Raw genomic sequence first — 22,632 nt, forward strand, 5'->3', positions numbered from 1 at the left:
GTGCTTGAGCAATTGTAATCAGATATTACTCTTAGTGAAATCTCCTTGGAAGTGCAAGGGGACTGGACTACTTCCGGTTTGTGGAAGGAACCAGTATAATTGCTTTGTGTCGTTCTTCTTCTCTCTCTGTTTTACTTCCGGTTTCCAAAACACAATTCAACCCCCCCCCCCCCCCCCCCCTCTCCTTCTTGTGTTTTTCTCACCTTCAGAAGAGAGTTGTGTCATCTCATTTTTTTTGGAACTCACAAACCGGTTTTATGGGGTTGTGATGCAGTGGAAAAAATCGATTCTACCAAAAGACAACACTTAACGGGTGAAAATAGCCGTTTTAATTTGTATTAGAATTTTAGGGTATTTTCGTAATTTCATTGTTTTATTTCTTCCTTAGGATTTTGTTAACACTATTTATATTTGTTTTTCTGTCATGAGGATCAAACTTGATGTTTAATAAAATTTAAGAAATACTCAATCTTGTCTTGTCAATCTCTTGGGCATTCATAGAATCAACGAGGTTTTGATATTTTGTGTTGTTCCATCACGTACACCGCATCAGATTGGTATAGGTTATATGTATGTTCTTCACCATGCTGCTACAAAGACGTTATGCTCATGCTACCCTAGATAACGCGATTCAATGCAAGGAAATCGCAATCGCCCAGTTGCATTTGCAGGTAGAGCAATTGACGCAACAATTGGCTACTCCAATGGTTGACACCTTTTGACTCTGAAACTGATATTTTCGAAGGCGACGCCAACCATATTGCCGATTGTCATGGTACAGATGTTTTTTATAGTGACACCAACCTCAACTTCACGACAATCTACATGCGGATGAACTTACTGATTCATTACACATAATGAAAGAAATTCTAGATTATAAAGAAGTGTCGGACAATCATCGTGTTCCTCTGATCACCATGCGATTACGTGGACGGACTCAAGATTGGTGGCCGCAGACCAATTAAAATCGTACACGTGTGGGCAAGGCCAAAATAAATTCTTGGGGGAAGTTTAACAAACACATGTGGTCTGCCTTTCTTCCATACAATTATGAAAGTGAGTTATATGAGCGTTTTCAACTCCTCCATCATAGAAATCGATTAATTGATGATTACACCACTGAATTTTATGAGTTACTTGCGTACACTGAAACTACAGAGTCCCCTCTTCAACTTGATTCTAAATGCATCAGGGACTACCAACACTCCAAGCCGTCCTGAACCACATTCCACTGTGCCACAATAGCCACGTCCCACTGGAGGCATTCTTTGTTTAAGTGCGGTGAGTCGTGCTAAGAGTACTTAATTTTATTCACCTTTCTCTCTTTTTTGGTTTCTCAATTTGCAAACTCAAAGGAGTCGGTTGACTCACCTATTGTTTTCTCTTACCATCAGCTTCCTCTTGACCACGCTTTCCATCGACAACCATCTTGCACATTTATCTTCTTGAGTTTTCAATGCTAGCGAGTTGTGTAGAAATCTGTCAAATTTGAGTCTCTAGATGCTTGATGGAAGCCTCAATGTTTCTTTGAGATTCCTCTCAATTCTTCGAGATTGCTTCAATTTGACTCTGAGTAGTCTTCATGTATTGGGTTAGAACTTCTTCAAGATTTTTATTTGGGTGTTGTTGGTTGGTAGCTTGTGGTGATTGGAAATTGTTGTTTCCACACCATGAAATTTTTTTTATGGTTTGGCCGCCCATAATTGAAATTGTCAAAGTAAGGATTCCTTTGTTGTCTGGTAAAAGCACCCAAGTACGTCACTTGTTAATCAGATAACCCCAAACTTGATAGAAGGCATATGCACCTCTTTCAAGATCTTGCTCACAAAAGTCACAAACTATATTGTTATTTGACAGCTTGGCTACTTCTTGTGCTTCCAAATTTTTTGACAAACTATATTGCTTCTAACTTGTCGCTAGGAAGTTTGTGGCTTGCTAGTTAGACATCATGAGTTTCGAGACTTAGAACTCCTTGCTTCTTAACAACACCCATATCATTACTTTAGGAGTGGTATTCGATCAAGAGCATGTTGTTAATCAACTATAAGATTTATGTGGTTGTTTTGTTCTTCATGGTACCTCCTATTGATGCGTCTAGAAGCATGTGGGTTTATGTCTTAAGACCAGTTGTGAAAATAAAGGTGATCTCCATCTCAGAAAAATTATACTTTGGACCTCTTGAGTAGATGCTTGTATCTTTCCCACCGATCCAGTTTGAAAAACAAGCAAAATAGGGTTTCTGGCCGCAACCATGCGCAAGAGCATATGAAGTGGCATGCAGGAGCGCATGAGGCAATAGCTTCTGTACGAATTTTGCAATTTTTGTCCCTTTTTCGAGCGTTCTTCCGTCTTGAAATGCCTTGGAATTTGAGATGAATTTTCTTCAACTTGTATTGTCTTCAAAAACCTTATAAGAACCATTGATTTTCATCTACATATCCTCGATCCTTCATGTATGTCTTGTATTGCCGATTTACATGATTTCTCATTATAAAGATAAAAAAAAACACTTATGGAGTTGCATGATTTACGATAAAGTGAATTACAATGATACAAATGAAAACAATACTAAATGTTCATCAAACCATATATATATATAGAGAGAAATGATATTTTGACAACCACTTTTTGACAACTTTCTCTCTCATACTCACATGATGTTGTTATCCTCACTCTTCCTTTTTCTCTCTCCATTGTTTTTGACCAATAAGAAGTGAGAAAAACAAGGTTGTCAACAAAGCTGTCATCAAATGGATGTCAAAATATCATTACTCATATATATATATATAGCCTTCAAATGCCTTATTTGCCTTCAAATGCAAAGACCTACACCACATACACCAAATGGAAAGAAAATAACTTAAAACATAGACTAAAATATAACATGACATCAATCACTGAGTTATTTAAGGCGAGGAACTACACTCTCACAGGTAATTGAAACATAAGCATGGTAAAAAAAAAATCCTAAATTGTCATATAAAGAAACCACTTTTACCTATGAATCTTAGAATTTCACCACATTCCCTTACTTGTACCTGGTAGATTAAATGGATAGGCTTAACCCTATCTTACAAGAGGAAAATAATACAATTCATATGCAGCGATTCAGACTATAAGCCAGGAGCACCTCTGTAACCTATTTCTAAGTTCAATCACTCTTCCTAGGGTTGTGAAAGCATTAAGTCTGATGCATACAAAAATTAAATAGATATTAAAACATAACTGAATAAAGACTTGAACAAATGGGATTAAACAATTCATCTCAGAACCCTAAATCAATAAGTGTTTAGTTTTTAATGGTAACTAAAAACAAATTACAGAAGAAGAATCTCAAGGTAGCAAACAAGTACCTCATGTGTAAAATAATATGATCGATAGTCCATAGACGACCACAAGTCCAAGCAAAAATGACATTCAAACAAGACTAAAATAATTTAAATTTTTTTTGAAATGGAAAGGTCATGCACTTCATGCAAAATTTAAAATGAGCAAAATGAAGGTGAGAAAAACAGAAGAGGGGGGGGGGGGGGGGGGGGGGGGGGGTTGAATTGTGTTAGAAATTTCTTCAATTCTCCTAAGCTGAAACACACTGGTCAAAAGCAGAATGAGACTGCTTCTGAAGTGGAATTCAGAACTAAGATTCAGCGGATAAAAACAGAGAGAGAGAGAGAAGAAGAAAGACACAAAACAATTATACAGGTTCCTTCCACAAACCAGAAGTAGTCATGTCCCCCTTGCACTTCCAAGGAGAGTTCACTAAAAAAATGTAATGTCAAATTACAACTGCTCACTGCTACAACTAGCAAGAGACTTCAAATTGCTCAAGCACACAAGCAAGAGACTTCCTATGCTCCTGAACACAATCAAGAGACTTCTAATGCTCAAGCACAACTGCAAGAGACTTCTAATCAAACAGAATTACAAAGAAAAATGTTTGAGGTTGAACACTTGATATACAATCAGAGGTGCTCACAATACAAATCAGATACAGACTCTAGAATTTCTAAGATATGAACTTGAAAACAGAAATTCTAAGTGAACTTTGAATGCAGAACAATTTCAGCAGAGTTTTGACACTAGTAAAATGTAGTTGAGTCTTGTGTTCAGCATTACCAATCTCTGAGTCTTCACTCCTTTATATAGAGGTGTGAAAGAGACGTTGTGAAATTGCCAGCACATCAAAAAGAGTCGTTTGAAGCTTTGATCAATCACCAATGATCTTTTGCCTGATATGGTTGTTGTCCTATGAAGAACCAATTTCAAATCCATTCCCATTGTGAAGGAACATTGTTACAGGCAGAGCTGTATTCCAGAGCTGTTTTCTTGTCTTGTAGTATGAACACTGCAGAGTAGTGGGGATAGTGGTTGTACACTTCGTACAATTGTACTTTGTCAACGCTCTTTGAAGATAAGCATCCAATGCCTTCAAATCTCCTCAAAATGATTGTTGCTTCACATTCTAAGCCTTCTGCATTGCTTTCGAGTCCATTGAACAACTTTTGAAGTATTAAATCTTGAATCTTCAGCTTGTGGTGATTTTTAACTTCTGATGAAGTCGCTTCTGATGAACTTGCTTCTGATGACGTCATCATCTTCAGGAGCACTTTTGTCTTCAGGAGCACTTCTCTTCAGATGCTTTAAGCTTCCTTTTTGTTGATTTCTAAGCTCTCTTTTGTTCTTCAGAACTCATATATGATGTACATTTTTGACTATGGTCCTGTACACTTGAACAAATATTAGCTAGTCCAATTGACAATTTTTTTTAATACCTTGTTATCATCAAAACTCTCAAAGGTTTATTGTTAAACACATTTTGTTCCAACACAAAACTATGAGGAATTACAGTAATTTAAGCAAGTTATTGTTTTGACAGGAATCTTAGAGTGATGGAAAGGGAAATAGTAAGGAAATCCCATTTGCGTGTGATAAATTCTACATGTAGCAAATTTTAGTGCCCATGGCTATCTTAAATGAAATAGGGATAATTTGTTATATCAATTAAGCAGGGATCCAATCTAAAAAGTAGCGATCAGAACGAGAATAAGGACCCGATGGTGGTATTTTTGCCATTTTGAGGTGTTGTGAGCAATTGAAGACATTTAATTGCTTCAATTGTAGAAATATATCCATGTCAACTTTATTCATATTGAACAACCTACTAACTTAATTATAAATAGTGCAAACCTCCTGTGGAAATTACAGGTGAAATTTATTCATGAAAAACTTCGTGAAACTTCAAACACTCCTCTCCTCCTGTATAAATATATATCTCCTGTATAAATATATATGCTAGGAGGACTTTATTGAGAAACATTTTTTTATAAATATATAATTCCCGTAGACATACAGGTGAACTTTATTCATGAACACCACACTCCAACAATGAAAGAAAAGCGCCCTTGATTTGTCAATAGTGTTGCCATGATGTTATATTGCATCCTTATAATATTGCATCCCACGAGTCTAACTCAACCTTGAAAACAAGTCAAAACTATTCATGAGTATGGAGATTAGAACCCAAAAATATTCACAAAGTAAAAAATTCAGGTTTAATTCCATATTTACAAAGCTTTGTGATAAAATGTTGGGATATCAAATTTTGGTATTTTCATTCTTAGATAGTTCTAGTTCTGACAATTATATGTTTTCCGCGATAGTAAATCAAAAGAAACCCGTTCTGATTTCTAAACTTTTTCTGCTCTTTTCTGCTTGAAGAAAAGCCTAGTTTTCAAGGCTAGGATGATGGAAAAGATCAAAATAAACTGAGATGATCAGAAAATTATGGTTTTCAAATGACAACAGCTTCCTAATGCAAATTATCAACTAAACTGAGATGATCAGAAGATCAAAATAACTCAGGTAGAACATATATTGACTTCACGTTCCAAATTCTTACATATGTAAATGACAGAAACAAAGGATAATTACTAGATGATGAAATGAGCCTTCTCACTCAATTGATAGAAATTGACAGAAATTAGCATATAATATATATGCTTGAAAATAGAGCCAATATAATAAGCATGTGGTGCATACTCATGAGAATTATGTAATCATATATGTACTTACAAGTCATGGGAATTTGTCACGATACAAATCAGCAGGTCTGCCTCTCCTCAAACTGTTGCATGATCGCAGAATTTATATCATCTTCTGTGCAGTCTCCATCGATTTTCACCTTCAAATCCTTTGGTACTTGATCACCATGATGGAAAACTTTGGTGTTGTAGCATTGGGTGAGCGACACTTGTTTCAAATATGGAAACTTCAAAGTGGAATTCCCCGAGTAAAAACTTTCAAGTTTCGGCAACAAGCTAAGGTTCAAAATCTCAAGTTTCATGAATATCATATTATCTTCCTCTTTGATTTCACCTTTACCTTTGTCTTGATCCTCACCTTCATCCTCATCTTCCTCTTTAATTTCACTTTCACCTTCATCGTCCTCTTTGATTTGAACTTCACCTTTACCTCCATCTTGATCTTCACCTTCACCTCCATCTTGATCTTCACCTTCATCTTCGTCTTTGATTTCACCTTTATCTTCCTCTTCAATTTCACCTTCATCTCGATCTTCCCCTTCACCTTCATCTTTAATTTTATCTTTTCCATCTTCACGTTCACCTTCGTCTTCATCTTCATAACATCTTTCATCTTCACCATCAGGTTCACACTCACCTTCAACTTTAACTACATCTTCAGCCTCATTTTCATATCTATATCCATCTGCCTCTTCATCTCCCTCTTTAGCCACTATTGCCTTCAATAATTTACAGTTGACTATGTGCAACTCCCTCAGTGCATGTAATGTCTTGGCGGTTGAGGATGTAAACAAGTATTTGAATTCACAACAGTTCCTTATATCAAGCTTTATCAGGTTGGAGAAAGACACAGTGGACGGTGTTAAGTTTCTCAAACCATCACAATCCCAAACAAGCAAGGTTTGAAGATTTTCAAGGAAAGGGCTCATCCAGGAGTGATCTAATCCAATGGATTCAAGCCGGGACAGACTACGAAGCTCCAATTCTTCAAGCTGTGATAGGATTTTTGTACAATCTATGTCAAAGGTTTGAGATGGGAATATCTCTTTGAAGTCACAATCACACACCACAAGCTTTTTAATGCTAGGCAGTAGTGCCTTAGAATGGAAGACAAACGGATATTCAACTGATTCATCATGAAAGCTCTGCAAAGTGAGGGAATTCAATTCTTGGAAATCAACATGAAGTTTTCCTTGCTCAATCATCTTGGTTTCTTCCTTACCAAGTGAAAGTGCCTCCAACCGGGGAGTAACCTTGGATTCAAAATAAATAAGAAAGATGAGAAGGCCAAAATCGGAATGCAAGTATGAGAAAAACTTAAGTACAATAAAGTAACATTTTCAAAAAGTATGCCATAAAGCAACACAAAAAATAATTATATTTGAGAATAAATTAATTCGAAAGAACCATTTACTCTCTATATATGAAATCCTGTGCAGCAAAATCTTGGAAAAATTGCCTTAATTATGGCCACCTCTGCTGTCTGTGTTTATTACAGTAGTCAATGGTACAATATATTTAGTTTGATGGTTGAAGGGGTAGGTTTAATCTCACATTGCCTAGAGACATGGCTTCTGTATTCTTATAAAGATTGAACAATCTTAGGCGTAATCCGAAATACAAAGACGAAACCATCAATCTATTTCATTTTTTGTTATATATACAAAACTATGATCTAACTGGGCTATTTCAGCAATTGCTTCACCAAATAGTATAAATAATTTCTTACCATGGTAAAATGGTATTTTAAGATAGTTAATTAATAAAAAATTAGGATATGAACTTCTTCAAGGATTCATCATGATTATTAAAAAACTTAATTCAACCAAAATGCCTACTAAACTACTACAATATCATTCAATCTTATAATAATTTTAGTTAAAAATATACACGAGACTTGACATTTTTTTTTATGAATTTAACAAATAAAATATCTATTAAGTTCAATTTCATTTTCATAAACAATATTCACCCATCCTTGTAATAATGGTGAAAGTAAATTTTATATTTAGGGGTATTTGAAAGAGCTTGTGTAATTGTCTGAAAGAGCTTATAAAAATAGTTAATATGTTCATAAGCTGTTTATAGTTCATTATTATAAGAATTCAAAATAACTTACAAAAATGTTTTATACAGATCTTATGCAGAGTTAATCTCATCACCTCTTCAATTGTAGAAACAGTTTATACATAAACTCTCATATGACAAAGGCTTACACAAATTGTTTACCGGAACACGCTTTAAGTATTATTAATATTTAAAAAATATAAAAACTTTCAGCAAAATGTGGCAAAATATTATTAAAAAATTTCATAATTTGCATAGTTTAGTAATTTGTCATGCAAATATCCACTTGTCACTTAATAATATTAAACAAGTGAGAGATGATACTCCATAAATTTCATGTTATTTGTAATTAACAGTGCAACTAAAACAAGGACTTCAACAATCCAAGATGTAATGATAATTAACTGTTCATACATATCAAGCCTAGACACGATGTTTGATCAATGGCCATCTAAAACTAAAATGTTTTGCAGTTAAATCTCAGGGAAGAAAAAAAAAAAACATTAAAGAAGCAATAAAAAATAATTTTTCATATGATAGTTACCAGCAAATCATTTGGCTGATTGTCTTTAACCACTTAGACTGTACATTAGGATTGCCATAGAATAATAACAAAGCTTAATAAATACATATTAGGTTTTTTCATTGGGCCCAACTCATCCATTCCTTACTAAACAAGAGAGTCTTGTAAGGTGAGGGGTGTCAGTCTTTGCAAACTCTAATCAGGCAAAATTATAACACGAGCCCATTCGTATAAACAATTTAACAATCGTACCTTTTCAAGTGAGACAAATGCTTGCTGATTTGTAAGAGAATTACCCTGACACTCGTGTGAACTGTGAAATTCTGCTGCGAAAAAATTCAGCTTGGGACAATGCACGACATGTAATTCTGTTAACTCACTGCATTCTAAAACGTGCTTCTCTGGATATATGCAACTCAGATTGCATAAATTCCATAACTTCAAAAAGGTTACGCTTGGGAACATAATAACCATAATAACTTCTTCATTTTCTTCTCTGGTTGCTGTTTTGTCCTTGGCAACAATTTCCACTAACTTTTCACAGCTTTCCACACAAAGCTTTTCCAGACTTGGAAGGTTAAGACTTCCTTCAGGTCCAGTCTTTGTATAAACAAATATTGCCTCAACAGAATTACATTTTCGCACTTCCAATGATTTCAAGTTCCTTAGGAAAGGAAGCAAATGAGAGGGTAGTATCACATCAGATAAAAATTCACACCCTTCCACAACCAAAGATTCTAAATTGCAAAAACACCAGTCTGGAACCATTGCTGCCTTGAACCATATCTCTTTCAACAAAGGAGAACCACTGAAAACTAAATGACCCTGGGCACACAAAAGACACGAAACAGCTTATTAATACGCAATTTAGGATTGAAATTATTGTTGTTTAAATGCTATTTAGAGTTTCAAATATCGTACATTTTTCCTTTTGTCAATTATATTGAAGTATTTTTAATGTGGAGTTCCTCTTTTGTGATTTCTTTCATTCATCATAATCAACAGGTATAATTGGTCATGCTTGCATGAAGACATTATATTAAAACAGAAGTTAGATTCATGATCAATTGGTTTGGATGAAGTATTTACCCGTTTTAGAAGAATTTCCTGGTCTACTTTGGCGATATAATCTTGATTATGCAACACTAAATCATCATTCGAACAGGACGAAACTTGACTTCCTCCAAAATATTTCGCATGAACCGATCCTTGAGCGAATTTTTGCATGTTGAGGCAATCTGATATTTCCACTTTTTCCAAAGACGGTAACTGCAAAATGTCATTGCCCGAATAAAAACATTCCAGACTTGATAAAGAAATTAGGGATATCCAGCATAGCTGCTTCAATTCGATCACTTGTGGAGCTTCATCCTTATCTTTTGCTATTACTTTTTCCATTGAACTACAATTCACAACTGTGATCTTCTCAAGGTGCATTAAGTTTTTTGTTGCTGAGGAAGTGAATAAATAATTCAATTTTGGACATTCACTTATGAGCAATTCTTTTAGATTGGAGAAAGATATTGTGGATGTAGAATGTAGCAATGTTGTCAAATCAGGACAAGCATGAACATCCAGCTTGAAGAGTTTCTCACAAACATTGTTCAACCATGAAGAGTCCTCTGACCCGATGAACTTGAGCTCAGATACTTTCTCCAGTGTCAAAATTTCACTAATTTTGAGGTATTGAGGGAGGGACATATCAAGGCTACTGCACCATCCTATGCCTATTTCTCGTAAATTGGGTGCCTTAAGATCCGAGAAAAAGGGCGGTCTATTGATGGACGTACTACTACATTCACCCTCATCCTCAGGATTTGCACCTTGAAATAGCTCCAACTTAAGGCCTCCCAACACATGTAACTGATTTAACTTGGGGCACTCCACAATGAATAATTCAGAGTAAAAGTATTTGAGCTCTGGTAAGTTTAAAAGATACAGTGTGGTTAAACTGGGGAACACAAGCTTTTTCATTACATCTGTTCCCGCGTCTTCTTCCTTTCCAACAATTTGTTGCAATTCCTGACAAGAGACTACGGTAAGATTCTCAAGCATTTTAAGTTTTCTGGCAAGATCTGCAGGAAAGAGTGTTTGTATATGTTGACATCTCTCAACATTGACATGTTGCAGATTTTGAAATCTCAGGATTCCTTGACAATTCTTTTTCCAAACAGATGTTAGCTCGGGTAGCCCTTCTAAAAACAAATGCTTCAATTGGGATGTTGTTTCAATAGTATCATTGTCATTCATATCAAAAATTACTTTTATTTTGTTGCAATTCCTTATTTCCAGGTCATTCAAGTTTTTTAAACAAGGAAGAACATTAGATGGAATTGCATATTGTTCGAAGTCACAGTTGTCCAGATGCAAAATCTTCAAACAGTAAAACAAATTGTTTTTCAGACCAAGTCCATCACGCCAGGCTTCTTGTATCTCACGATGTTTTGAAAAACTCTCCTTGTCCATACGTCTAGACAGCATCTGTAAATATTCAAAATAAGTTTATCATCAAATGTTATTAAAATAAAATGGATAGAAGTAGGAACTTGGTTGCAAATAACAGCTATTTTATTACATTTAAAGACAGGTCCGTTGCACATAGAGACAGAATAGGTTAGGTGGTCAGTTGAGGCTTATGATCTGACCCTCATTTGTCTAATTTTGTGTAAACCTGTTTACTAAATCAATTAAGTAAAAGCTATAGGTTAACCTTTGAGTTTAAACCGCACATCTAGTCTATTTAAGTAAATAATAATAGTGAATTAACACTTTTATATGACTTTTTTTTTAATAATATTTCGAATTTATAGTCTACCGGTACTCTTCTCCATAAATTTATAAATTAACAATCGTTTTATGAAATAAAAAGCTATTTGCCAATATTTATATTTTAGAAAACATCATTTCATAAGAAAAAACATCATTTCATTATTTATAAGATCATATTAAATTTTTAACATTTTCTCATAAAAAATAATTAATACTCCCTCCGTCCCGGAATATCTGACCCATTTTCTAAAAAAAAGTGTTCCAAAATAACTGAGCCATTTCAATTTTCAATACAACTTTCATCATTGCCAATACAATATAACTCTAATTAATACTACTTTCATCATTCCCAATACAATATATTCCACTTTCCCCTTTATTTATACATTTTTCTTAATCTGTGTGAAAAACCAAACTGGCTCAGATATACCGGGACGGAGGGAGTATTCTTTATTATAATTGTTCAAAAAAATATTCTTTATTATAAGTAATAAAAATTCAAAAAAAGTAAATTTGTTGAACCTTTTGGTAAATAAAATTTAATTATTATAATTGTCAATGATAGAAAATAATTTGTTTCTTAAAAAAACAACTCATTTAATTATTAATATAACGATTTGGTGTACCGGTACACTCAAATTTTTGGGTGTACCATTGAATTTTCCATATATATAGGGGGCTGCTAAGGTGCAAGTTAGCAAGCTACACCCACTTGTTTTTTTACTAAAAACCCATTATCTCTTTAAAAATAGGGTTAAATAATGTTTCCCCCTGTCATTTAGGCGAATTTTGAAAAACCCCCTGTAAAATTATTATTTTTTAAATACCCCCTTGTCATTCAAAGATTCATAGAAAGGCTGTTACTTTCTATTTTGCATATGTGCAATGGATGTGAGTGGTGTGAGCGATTGCATAAAGTTGTGAAATGTATTGACTCAAAATTTGTGTTTTTTATGGCTTATCCTGAAAAGTTGAATGCTATTGTGTTGGGTAAAACTTGACTTTAGAATCTTATATCTGATTTTGATGGCTGGTTTTTTATTAACATTTGTAAATGTGTTATTTTATTGTTGAATGTGTGGTGTCAAATGTAGACACGTGTCACACATTGATAGGTTGAGTGTGCTTATGTGATGTCAAATATAGACACGTGTCACGCATTGATAGGCTGAGTTTGCTTATATGTTGTTTATTTATTTTGACAGAAAATGAGTTTGTTTGATGTTGTCTTTCACCATGGAGGTGAATTTGTTAAGGAGGATGTCTTGTTTTATAGAGGTGGTGTCCAAACTGTTGTTTCTGGGGTTGAATCTAAAACATGGGGGTTGTCTAAAATAGTTACTACAGTGAATAGTTGGGGCTATGATGATAAACATTATAGGATTTGGATGAAAATTGATGGGATAGATGATGAATTTGTTCAAGTTTATAGAGGTGATGTTGCTATGGTTGATGCTTCAAATAAGGTTGATGGACATCTTTATATTGAACATAATGTCCATGACAGTCGTGTGAAAGTAACTGAACCTAATTGTATTGACTTTGAAAAATATGGAAGTGGGGAAGGATCAGACCATGATGAGATTGAAGGGGGTTTGATGATGATGAGGCTGAAGGTATTAGGTTTAATGATAGTGAAGATGAGAGATGTATTGCAGTTGATGGGTCTAACAGAGTTGGTCAATGAGGTATTCATGAGTGGTCAATGGATTCCAGCTTGGTCTATAGCTGAGGAATTTCAAGTTTATAATGGACAACAATTTATTGTTGATATTGAAAAGAGAACATGTACTTCTAACTTTTGGGAATTAGTTGGAATACCTTGTAAACATGCTGTTGCAGCCTTAGGTTATAGGAAGCAAAACCTGAAGAGTATGTTCATAGTTGCTACTCTAGGAATGCATATGCGGTATGTTACAGTTTCTCAGTTAGTGCTATAAATGGCATGGATATGTGGCCAACTGTGGAGGCAGATAAGCTACCTCTTTATAAGAATGGACCTGGAAGGCCAAGGAAACTTAGAATCAGGGAGTTTGATGAGAATGGCTCAAGAATGAGGAGACCTGGGGTGAACTATAGGCGTACAAAGTGTGATAAGTTTGGACATAACGCAAGGAGATGCAAGAGTACGACTCAAAATCCAGATGCACTTAAAAGAAAGGTAATTTGTGTTTTGAATCATAATGTATATGTAACTTCATATGTATTTAATTGTAAGTGTAACTTTATATGTTTCATTATAATGTGCAGAGGAAAGCTCCTAGGAAAAAAAGCAAAATACAACTGAATCTTCCAATTTTGAAACTGTTAGAGCAGCAGGTGAAACTGTCAATGTTGAAACTGGTAGTGCAACAAGTGAAACTGTCAATGTCGATTCTGTTAGTGCAGTCAATGCAACAAGTCAGTCTGTAAATGTTGAATTTGTTAGTGCGTTCAATGCAAGTGTAAGTCAGAATGTCTATCCAGGTATGATTGAACCAGTCACTGCAAGTGTGCCACGACCAGATCTTTCACAACCAGATGTTTTTGATGATTTGCCAGACTGTGTTTTCAACAATAACTGAGAATATGTTTGAGAATGTAAACAAATTTCCTACTGCATCTAACAATCCTGAAGTGAAGAAAATGAAACATCCCAAGAAAAAAATGTCATCTAACAAGAAGAGGAGTGGTGATAGGTTAAGGAAGCTGAAGACTGGAGCAATTACAAGACTTGGGTCAACTCCTGATCAACCTATGATCATTGAAGAATCTGAAGAAGGCACTTTGACACAGAACATAATGCTATGAGAGCTCCTCCAAACTGATTTTCTTGCTTTTGAATTATGTACTGAATTATGCACATTAAGTGCTTTTTGAATTATGCACATTAAGTGCTTTTTGACTATGAAATGCACATTATTTGATTTTTGAATTTTGTAATGAATTATGCACATTATGTGCTTTTTGAATTATGTAATGAATTATGTACATTAAGTGATTTTTTATTTTGAAATGACTACTGTCCTTAATGTACTTTTGCTTATGAAATGAATTATGCACATTAAGGGATCTATTTTTATTTTTTTAAGGGGGGGTTTTTCAAAACTCGTGCAAATGGGAGGGAGGAAAACATTATTTAAACCTTTTCAGTTTTTTTCTTTAAAAAAATGTGAGATGGAATTTTTTTTTTAAAGAAAAAAAAATTGCCCAGTCTGCGTGCCACGTCAGTAAAGTTGTACAGTCAGATGGGAACAAGGTTGTTTTTGATGGAATCTTTAAATGGCAAGGGGGGATTTCAAAAAAAAAAAAAATAGTTGGGGGGGGGGGGGGGGGGACGTTCAAAACTCAACCAAATGGCAGGGGGAAAACATTATTTAACCCTTAAAAATATTACTTATGTGAATGGGTATTATTGTAATTTGGCTATTCTATTTTATTTAAAAAATTTATCTCCTTCTTTGCATCATCTCCCCAATCCTCACTGTTACCTTTTCGTGACTTACGTTAGCAATTTTTTTTTAATGTTCATATTTATATCTATATAAATTGAATAATGTTTTAGAATGCTTTACTGTGAATGATTTAATGGATTTTCTAAATCATCACATTCCTATGTTATTGATGTTCAAGCTCTTTCTTTCATAATTATCACGGGAAGCATATATGCACAATTTGTTCTAGAATAAGAAAGAAGAAAAAAAAAGGAGACAAACATTGCTGGGAAGAAGATAAAAAATGCAGGACATATAAATTCGAAAATTAAATCTACATATATTAAATTACATTAATACCCCATATTTGAGTAGTTGGTAAAGGATAGTGTTGGTTTTTTTAGTAAAAAAACAAGTGGGTGTAGTTTGCTAACTTGCACCTTAGTGTTTTGGGGTGGGACAATGCATAAAATATGCAAGGTTCGGGGTTTGAACCCCGGCCACCACCAAAAAAAACCTATTTAACAATTCGAGCCTACTTGGCTAAATAAAAACAAAATACACCTGTTAGATTATCTAGATGTAGGCACGTACCTGATTAAATACAAAGCTGCATGACTTAAAATACGTCGATATCAAGATTTAACCTTATATTTAAGAACAGGTCAGATTTATTTAAGATATGAATTGACTTGTTGTGATGTATTTCTATCCCGAATTGTACAAAAATGACAAACTACTATTTGAGAGAGAAAAAAATATTATAATTGGCTACATGTCTTTCAAGATAACTTAATAAATAACAATAATGATAGAAACATATGTTACCATAATATAGTAAAAGTTACTAACAGATTAACAGAATATTAGACTCATGATTGTTAGGAAAAGTATTATACTATTGATACTCACTGCCTTAATCTATCAAGTCCATATGAAGACATTAAATTCATGCAAAAGTTGAATTCCATAATCTATTGATTGGGTTGAAGTTCTTACCTGCAGTAGGAAAACCCTTTTTACCGAGTCCTTAACATCATTGTGGAAGACCAATTCATCATGTGAGTCAATCGAAGTTTGAATTCCTCTAAAAGAATTAGCAATTATCTCTCCTCCAGAGAAAGCTTCCATCTGGGGGCACTGCCATATTTTCACTTGAACCAGAGATGGTAACTGCAAAGTGTCATTGCCCGAATAAAAACATTCAAGGTTTGATAAGGAATCTAAGTCTATCCAGTATAGCTGCTCAAATTTGATCCCTTGGGAAGTTGTTCCTTCTTGCTCCTTCTCCACTATTTTTGTAATTGATTTACATTCCTTGACTGTGATCTTCTCCAGATGCTTTAAGTTTATTGCCATTGAAGATGTGAATAAATACTCCAAACCACGACAATTTTCAACATACAATTGTTTTAGCCATGAGAAAGATACTGCAGAAGGAGATCGGAATAATTTTGTCAAATCAGGACAATCGAAAACATTTAACTCGTGGAGCTTTCCATAGACTGTGTTTAGCAATGGCTCCTCTAAAACAATACATTGGAGATTAGATAAATCGTAAAGTGTCAACGTTTTCAACTTTCCAAGAATCTCTTGTTCACTGTTATGAGCCTGCTGGAATATCCTGGGGTTACTGCACAATTCTATGCTCATGCCTTGTAATTTAGGGGCCTTCACAAGGATATCAAAGGGAAAAGCGAAATTCTCATTATCATCCATATCAAAGATCATGCGAATTTCTTTTAAAAATGAAAATTCGATATCTCCCGAATGTTGTCGCAACTTTGATCTTAACTCTGATGAATGTTTCCCATGAACATCTAACTCCTCCAGAGTAGAAGAAATGGCCTAATAAAGGAAAATAAAACCAGAAAAAGGGGATCTGAATTAGAAGATGGAAGGAAAACCACAAAAAAAAGTTGGAGATTAAATATTCTACGTTTGTTACCTTGAGATCCAAGAAAAGGGGTTGTCTACTGATTGAAGTACTGCTACATTCACCTGCACCCTCCAAACAGTCACTTTGAAATAGCTCAAACTTAGGACAAATCAACACCGATAATTCATGTAATTCCCATTTCACAGTGAACATTAATGGGTAAAAGTAAGCAAGTTTTGGCAAGTCATAGAGATTCAGTGAGGTTAGACAAGGAAACTCAAAACTTTCTGTTACCCCTGCAGCTACGTCTTCCCTTCCAATAATTTCAAGCAAATTCTGACAATCATCTATTTCAAGTTTCTCAAGCTTTTTAAGAGTTCTGGCTAGAGCCACCGGAAATAGTGTTTGCAGGCTTTCACAATTACCAACAGAAACTTGTTGTAGATTTTGAAATCTGCAATTCCCTTGATAATTCTTCTCCCACACATGCTTCATCTTTGATAGCCCTTCTAAAGTCAAATTCTTCAGTTGGGATGAAACTGCCTCGGTGCCTTCATCTAATTTCTTTCCAAAAATCATCTCTACTTTGTTACAATTCTGTACTTTCAAATCTTTTAAGCTCTTTAAGCAAAGAAGAATATTGTATGGAATTGCACATGATATATTTTCACAGTATTCCAACTTCAAAGTTTTCAAACTGTAAAACCAACTTCTTTTCAGATGAACATCAGCACGATTCCAGTCTTCTTGTAAATCATGATGTTCTGAAAGAATGATTTCGTCCATGCCCTCAAAAAACTTCTGTAAAAATTGCAAATAAATATATCATTAGATATATTATGATATGACAATGCTTACTCTCCCTGCAAACATCATTGCTATTTCTATTAGCATCGTTAAATTGGAAAGGAAAAGTTGAGCAAGTAGAAAAGTACATTGAAGTTGCGCTTTGTGAATCAGAGTTATATGGTTTTAGGAACTAAATTAAAAAAATTTATACGGACTAAAACAAAAAAAATAATTTATTTCCTAAGACAAATAAGCTATTTATTAAATCACACCCTCAAACTATTTTGCTGACAATCTTCCTAAGACAAATAAGCTATTTATTAAATCACACCCTCAAACTATTTTGCAGACATCTCATCATTTTTTTAATCCAAGTAATACTATTTGTTCCAAGTCATTCATTTTTCCCATGTGGCACTCTATGTTTCATTGGTTTTACTCTCATATTCTTAATGTTATTCATGTGTAGCGCCTTTTCATATCCTCTTCTACCGTTATTCAATCTATGTCTAAGCCAATAAATCTTATTTAAACTGTATATTATATTCTTCCAATCTATTAATAACGTAGGTTCCAAAACTAATTTTTGATAGGAACCCGAATTAAAGAGAAACAAAAGGAATAGTATTATTGATTGAAAAGAAAATATTACAGAAGATTATCCCTCTGTAATCCCAGAGCAAAAGCTCCTCAGAGAAGATACATTTCTCTCTCTGCCCAAAACCAATAAGGTTCCTAATTGAATTATTTTGAATTTTTTCTACTGTTGTGGCCAAATGGCCTTATTTATACAAACTAAGGGCATAAACTGCCTGTAACCGCTCCTAATCAATACAAATTACTGCATAAACTGCCTAACTGCTTCTAATCAACACAAATACTGCATATTATACAAAATGCTAACTGCTCCTAAATAACTATATATTAAAATAACTGACTGCATCAGCAGTTACCCTATCAATACCACCGGATACCTAACAATTTTCCTAATAAATTTTGTCCAATGGTGTTACGTTATTTTATCTGTATACTGTATGTCACATCATCACTTTGATAGCCACCTAATTCAATTTGTTGTATGTCGTATAAAATTTTAGTTGTCACCCTTAGAAATGTAAAATCCATGATCTTTCTATTCCTTTTGTATGTCACTCACAATTCTGCATACACACCACCCAAACTCAACCGTTACAGGTAGATAACACTATCCCTCAATTTAATTGATTCCTCCATCATCTTTGTTGATAATTCGTATCATCATAAGATAAGCAAACAACATATATCCTATCGGTTTGATTTCATCACCGTTTCACACTCAACATATACAAGCATTGATTCCTCCATCGTCTTTGTTGATAATTCGTATCATCATAAGATAAGCAAACAACATATATCCTATCGGTTTGATTTCATCACCGTTTCACACTCAACATATACAAGCAGCTTTGTCTCCTGCAGCTGAACTCTTAGTTTAGCTCGGAGGCCAAACGATCGTGCCACTTGCAGATGGCAAAAGAAGACATGTTAATTAGAAAGGTTCATACAAATCTGCAGTGCATATGATGCCTTTGAGGTAGCTCTTTGTTCCAGTGTGGAGCAGATTCACCGACCTATTTGCGGTGAAGGCAATGTTTCAATTATAGAGGTTCCATTATTGCAACACTCATTATGTTCCTAATATAATTTTAGATCATTTCAATTGCATAAAATTAAATTGTATTATATTTTCCATTGTATTGGCTACAATTCAGGCATATATGATGTAATAAAATAAGGCTCGGTAACTTCCACGTCTCCAAATTCCTGTCTGGATTTCTTATTTTGTGTTGGCATTTTTTCATGACCAACAATATCTTCTTTGGGTTTCAAATGCAATAGTGTACTTTCCTATTTTTTTGGTTTGAGGTGTCACCTGATCTGGTTCATTTATGCAGCCTTTTCCCAACTTTCTCTCTTAAATGAATTTTTTAGTTTTTGAGAAATATTATCATGTGGTTGTATTTCTAATGGATGAAAAGTGTGCCTCTGCATTTGGTTTGATGAAAATTGACACATAATTTGAACAAGTTCTAAAAAGATAATAAAAGCTATGGAGGTAATTCCTTCACAAAAAACTATGGAGGTAATTAGCACATACAATATAACTTGTTACCTTATGTTATTTTTCCTACAAATATCACCTAAAAAATTTCTTAAAAATATTACACAGACGTTTCAGGTCTTTGACTAAAAAGCATTAGACATGCCTTTAATTAGTGGTTGTATATATATATTCTCAACAAAAACATGTCATGTTAGATCTAATTGATGAGAAGTTTCCTATTGCAAAATGAATTTGGGAGTAAAGTGATTCATGGTGCAATTTCATTTGGATTCAGAACATGTGTCTCTTCCTTGCTTAATACTAAAACATTGTCTCTCATTATAAAAAATTTGCTTATAAGAAAACTAAAAAAATTTCCCTATTATCTCTACCTCCATTCTATTGTAGGACGTGTTTTCGTATTATTTGATATGTTGAACTAAATCCATGATTTAAGGAACTTTTGTGAGAAAGATTGGTGGGTCCTAGGCTGATGAGCTACTCATATGGAAACACACATTAGAAGTGTCATACCCTAAATTTTGACCAATAATCATGCATTCATACACCGACACGTGTCATTTAACCCCAGCCAGTCTCAGCGTGTTCAGTTGAAAAATTCGGCAGAGGGGCATGAGATGAAATCAAGAATGGTCTACCAGAACATTCTCCAGAACGTTCTGGTCGTACTACAAGTAAAATGAAGTGACCTCATTATGTCCCATCAAGTATGCTACTAAGATCACAGCTGCACAACACCACACGTTTTGCTTCAAAAGTGCATGGAACTAAAAGAATGTTCTTGAGAACATTCTGGTGAAACTACAAATATGGATAAGAATGATGTCATTCCATCACATCCAATTACAACTCATACACAGCTGTATTACAACCTCACATGGGCTGTCTCAAAAGGCTAGAAAGCAGAGAATGTTCTTCAGAACATTCTTCACTTGGAATAACACATTTTTTGCAACACTTGTGCACCAAGCAACAAAGGACAGCACTTGTAGCTTTCAAAGAAGTGCCAAACAGCTGTAAACAAGTGGCCTCCAAACTTCTACAGCTTGCATTCACGTGTCAAGCTTTTCTCTTTGCAAATTGGAAGTTCCAGAACGTTCTGGAGAACGTTCTGCATGAACAAAATTCACATTTTTCTCATTCTTGTGCACCAACCAACAAAGACATAAGCACATGGGCTGTTTTTTAGCAAGGATAACACAGCTGTTTTTGTCTGTGAAGCTTCAAGACATAAGCTTCTATAAATACAAGCACATAGCAAGGCAAAAGGGGAGGAGTTGACACACAAGAATTTTATTCTTTCTCTCACGTGAATACTCAAAGAAATATTCATCAAGCTCTTCAACCACAACAACAAACAAACTTCTCAACAAAGCCTTTTTTTCTTTTTTACCATCATCAACAAACAAACAAAAATCAAACAAAAAAAACAACACACCATCATTACCAAAACAAACTAAAAAATCGAACAAAACAATCCTTGTTTTTTTTCTTTTTTTTTCCTTCCTTCTACTCTCCATACAGAGGTATATCATCCTCCTTTTTCTTTCCTTTTTTTTTTTTTTTCTCCTTTCGTGCTTCTCTCTCTCTCTCTCCCTCCCCCCCTCTCTCTCTCTCTATATATATATTTATTTATATCTTTCCATTTATTTTATACTAAAACACACACCTCGATCCAGAGTGCTCTGGTCCTAATTAACTGTTAATATTATATTTTTGTTTAATTTAATTATTCTCCAGAACAATCTGGTACTTGTTAATTAAATTAATCCAGAGTGCTCTGGTCCTAATTAACTGTTAATATTATATTTTTGTTTAATTTAATTATTCTCCAGAACAATCTGGTCCTTGTTAATAAAATTAATCCAGAGTGCTCTGGTCCTAATTAACTGTTAATATTATATTTTGTTTAATTTAATTATTCTCCAGAACGATCTGGTCCTTGTTTAACTAAATTAATCCAGAGTGCTCTGGTCCTAAATAAACTGTTAATATTATATTTCGGCTTATATAATCATTCTCCAGAGTATTCTGGTCCATGTTTAAAATATCCTTATATTTCAGCTTAACATTATTTTTCTCATTCTGCTTATATAATTTTCATATCATTATTCAAAACAACAAAAACATGCAAACATACAAAAACCACAAAAAATATTTTCATAGCAAACCTTGATTTTTCAATCAAGTGATCGTTCATTTTTATTTTCTTTAATCAAATTTCAAATCAACTTTAATCCTACTTTGAGTCTATTATCTTTCAATATAAAAAACACAAACCAATTCTCACTTGCCATTTGGCTTTTTATTTCAAACCTTTTTTCAAAACCAATAAAAAACACAAAAACAAATCAAACGTCAATTTCTACCCCGAACTACGAGGTTTTGATCCTTCACGGGTACGTAGGCAGAGGATATGTTTCCTTCCAAATCAATAAAAAATGTAGATAATTAGGTCTCTATTTTTCTTTATCATTTCAAACTTTTTTTTAAAAAGCAAGCAAGTTTATAGCACAAAATTTAAGTAAAATCAAGAGGTTCTCGTAGAGTACTACGAATATTTAGGGTGCCTAACACCTTCCCTAAATATAAACAACCCCCGAACCCTTAATCCCTTAAAAACGTGGTATTTGAACCTTTTTCCACTTTCTTTTGAAAAGAATTAAAAGTTCAGTCGTGAAATCAAAAGCGGGTCTTCGACCGTCCGAAAAATGACGCGACAGAAATGGCGACTTCACTGGGGAGTAAAAGTAAGAGGGTTGAGCCTAACTTGACATTATTTAAAATTTGTGTTATAAACTTGCAAAAAAAAAAAAAAAAAAAATAATAATAAAATTTTAAAAAAAAGTTTTAATAAAAGATGGAAATTACGTATATATTTGTTCTTCTTTCTCCTTCCTCCTTTCTTAAACGTGAGTGGTGAGATAAGCTCTATACCCGGGCTTGAGGGAACTTAAGATAGGATCGGGTATAATCATAGTATCCATACCAAGAGTACTCTTCGGTATTGGTACATGTGATAACCCACTCAATGGAGGTATCTTGGA

General features: G+C 34.2%; 1 protein-coding gene across 2 annotated transcripts in view; it reads right to left on the minus strand.

Annotated features, from left to right (window-relative positions):
* Positions 1-5,191: 5,191 nt before the first annotated feature.
* Positions 5,192-22,632, minus strand: part of LOC146897984 (uncharacterized) — a 46,997-nt gene continuing 29,556 nt past the window's right edge. For both annotated transcript variants that reach the window (XM_085735386.1, XM_085735385.1), the window contains exons 6-11: positions 16,762-17,493; positions 15,813-16,661; positions 9,721-11,112; positions 8,884-9,456; positions 6,073-7,294; positions 5,192-5,476 (exon numbers count right to left, since the gene is read on the minus strand). In XM_085735386.1, the coding sequence (XP_085591512.1) occupies positions 6,101-7,294; positions 8,884-9,456; positions 9,721-11,112; positions 15,813-16,661; positions 16,762-17,493 (4,740 nt within the window). In that variant the 3' untranslated portion in view covers positions 5,192-5,476; positions 6,073-6,100. The remainder of the gene's footprint in view (positions 5,477-6,072; positions 7,295-8,883; positions 9,457-9,720; positions 11,113-15,812; positions 16,662-16,761; positions 17,494-22,632) is intronic.

The sequence above is a fragment of the Medicago sativa genome, chromosome 8 (genome assembly GCF_051527215.1).
Source record: "Medicago sativa cultivar Bolivia chromosome 8, Bolivia_mono, whole genome shotgun sequence".
NCBI lineage: Eukaryota > Viridiplantae > Streptophyta > Magnoliopsida > Fabales > Fabaceae > Medicago > Medicago sativa.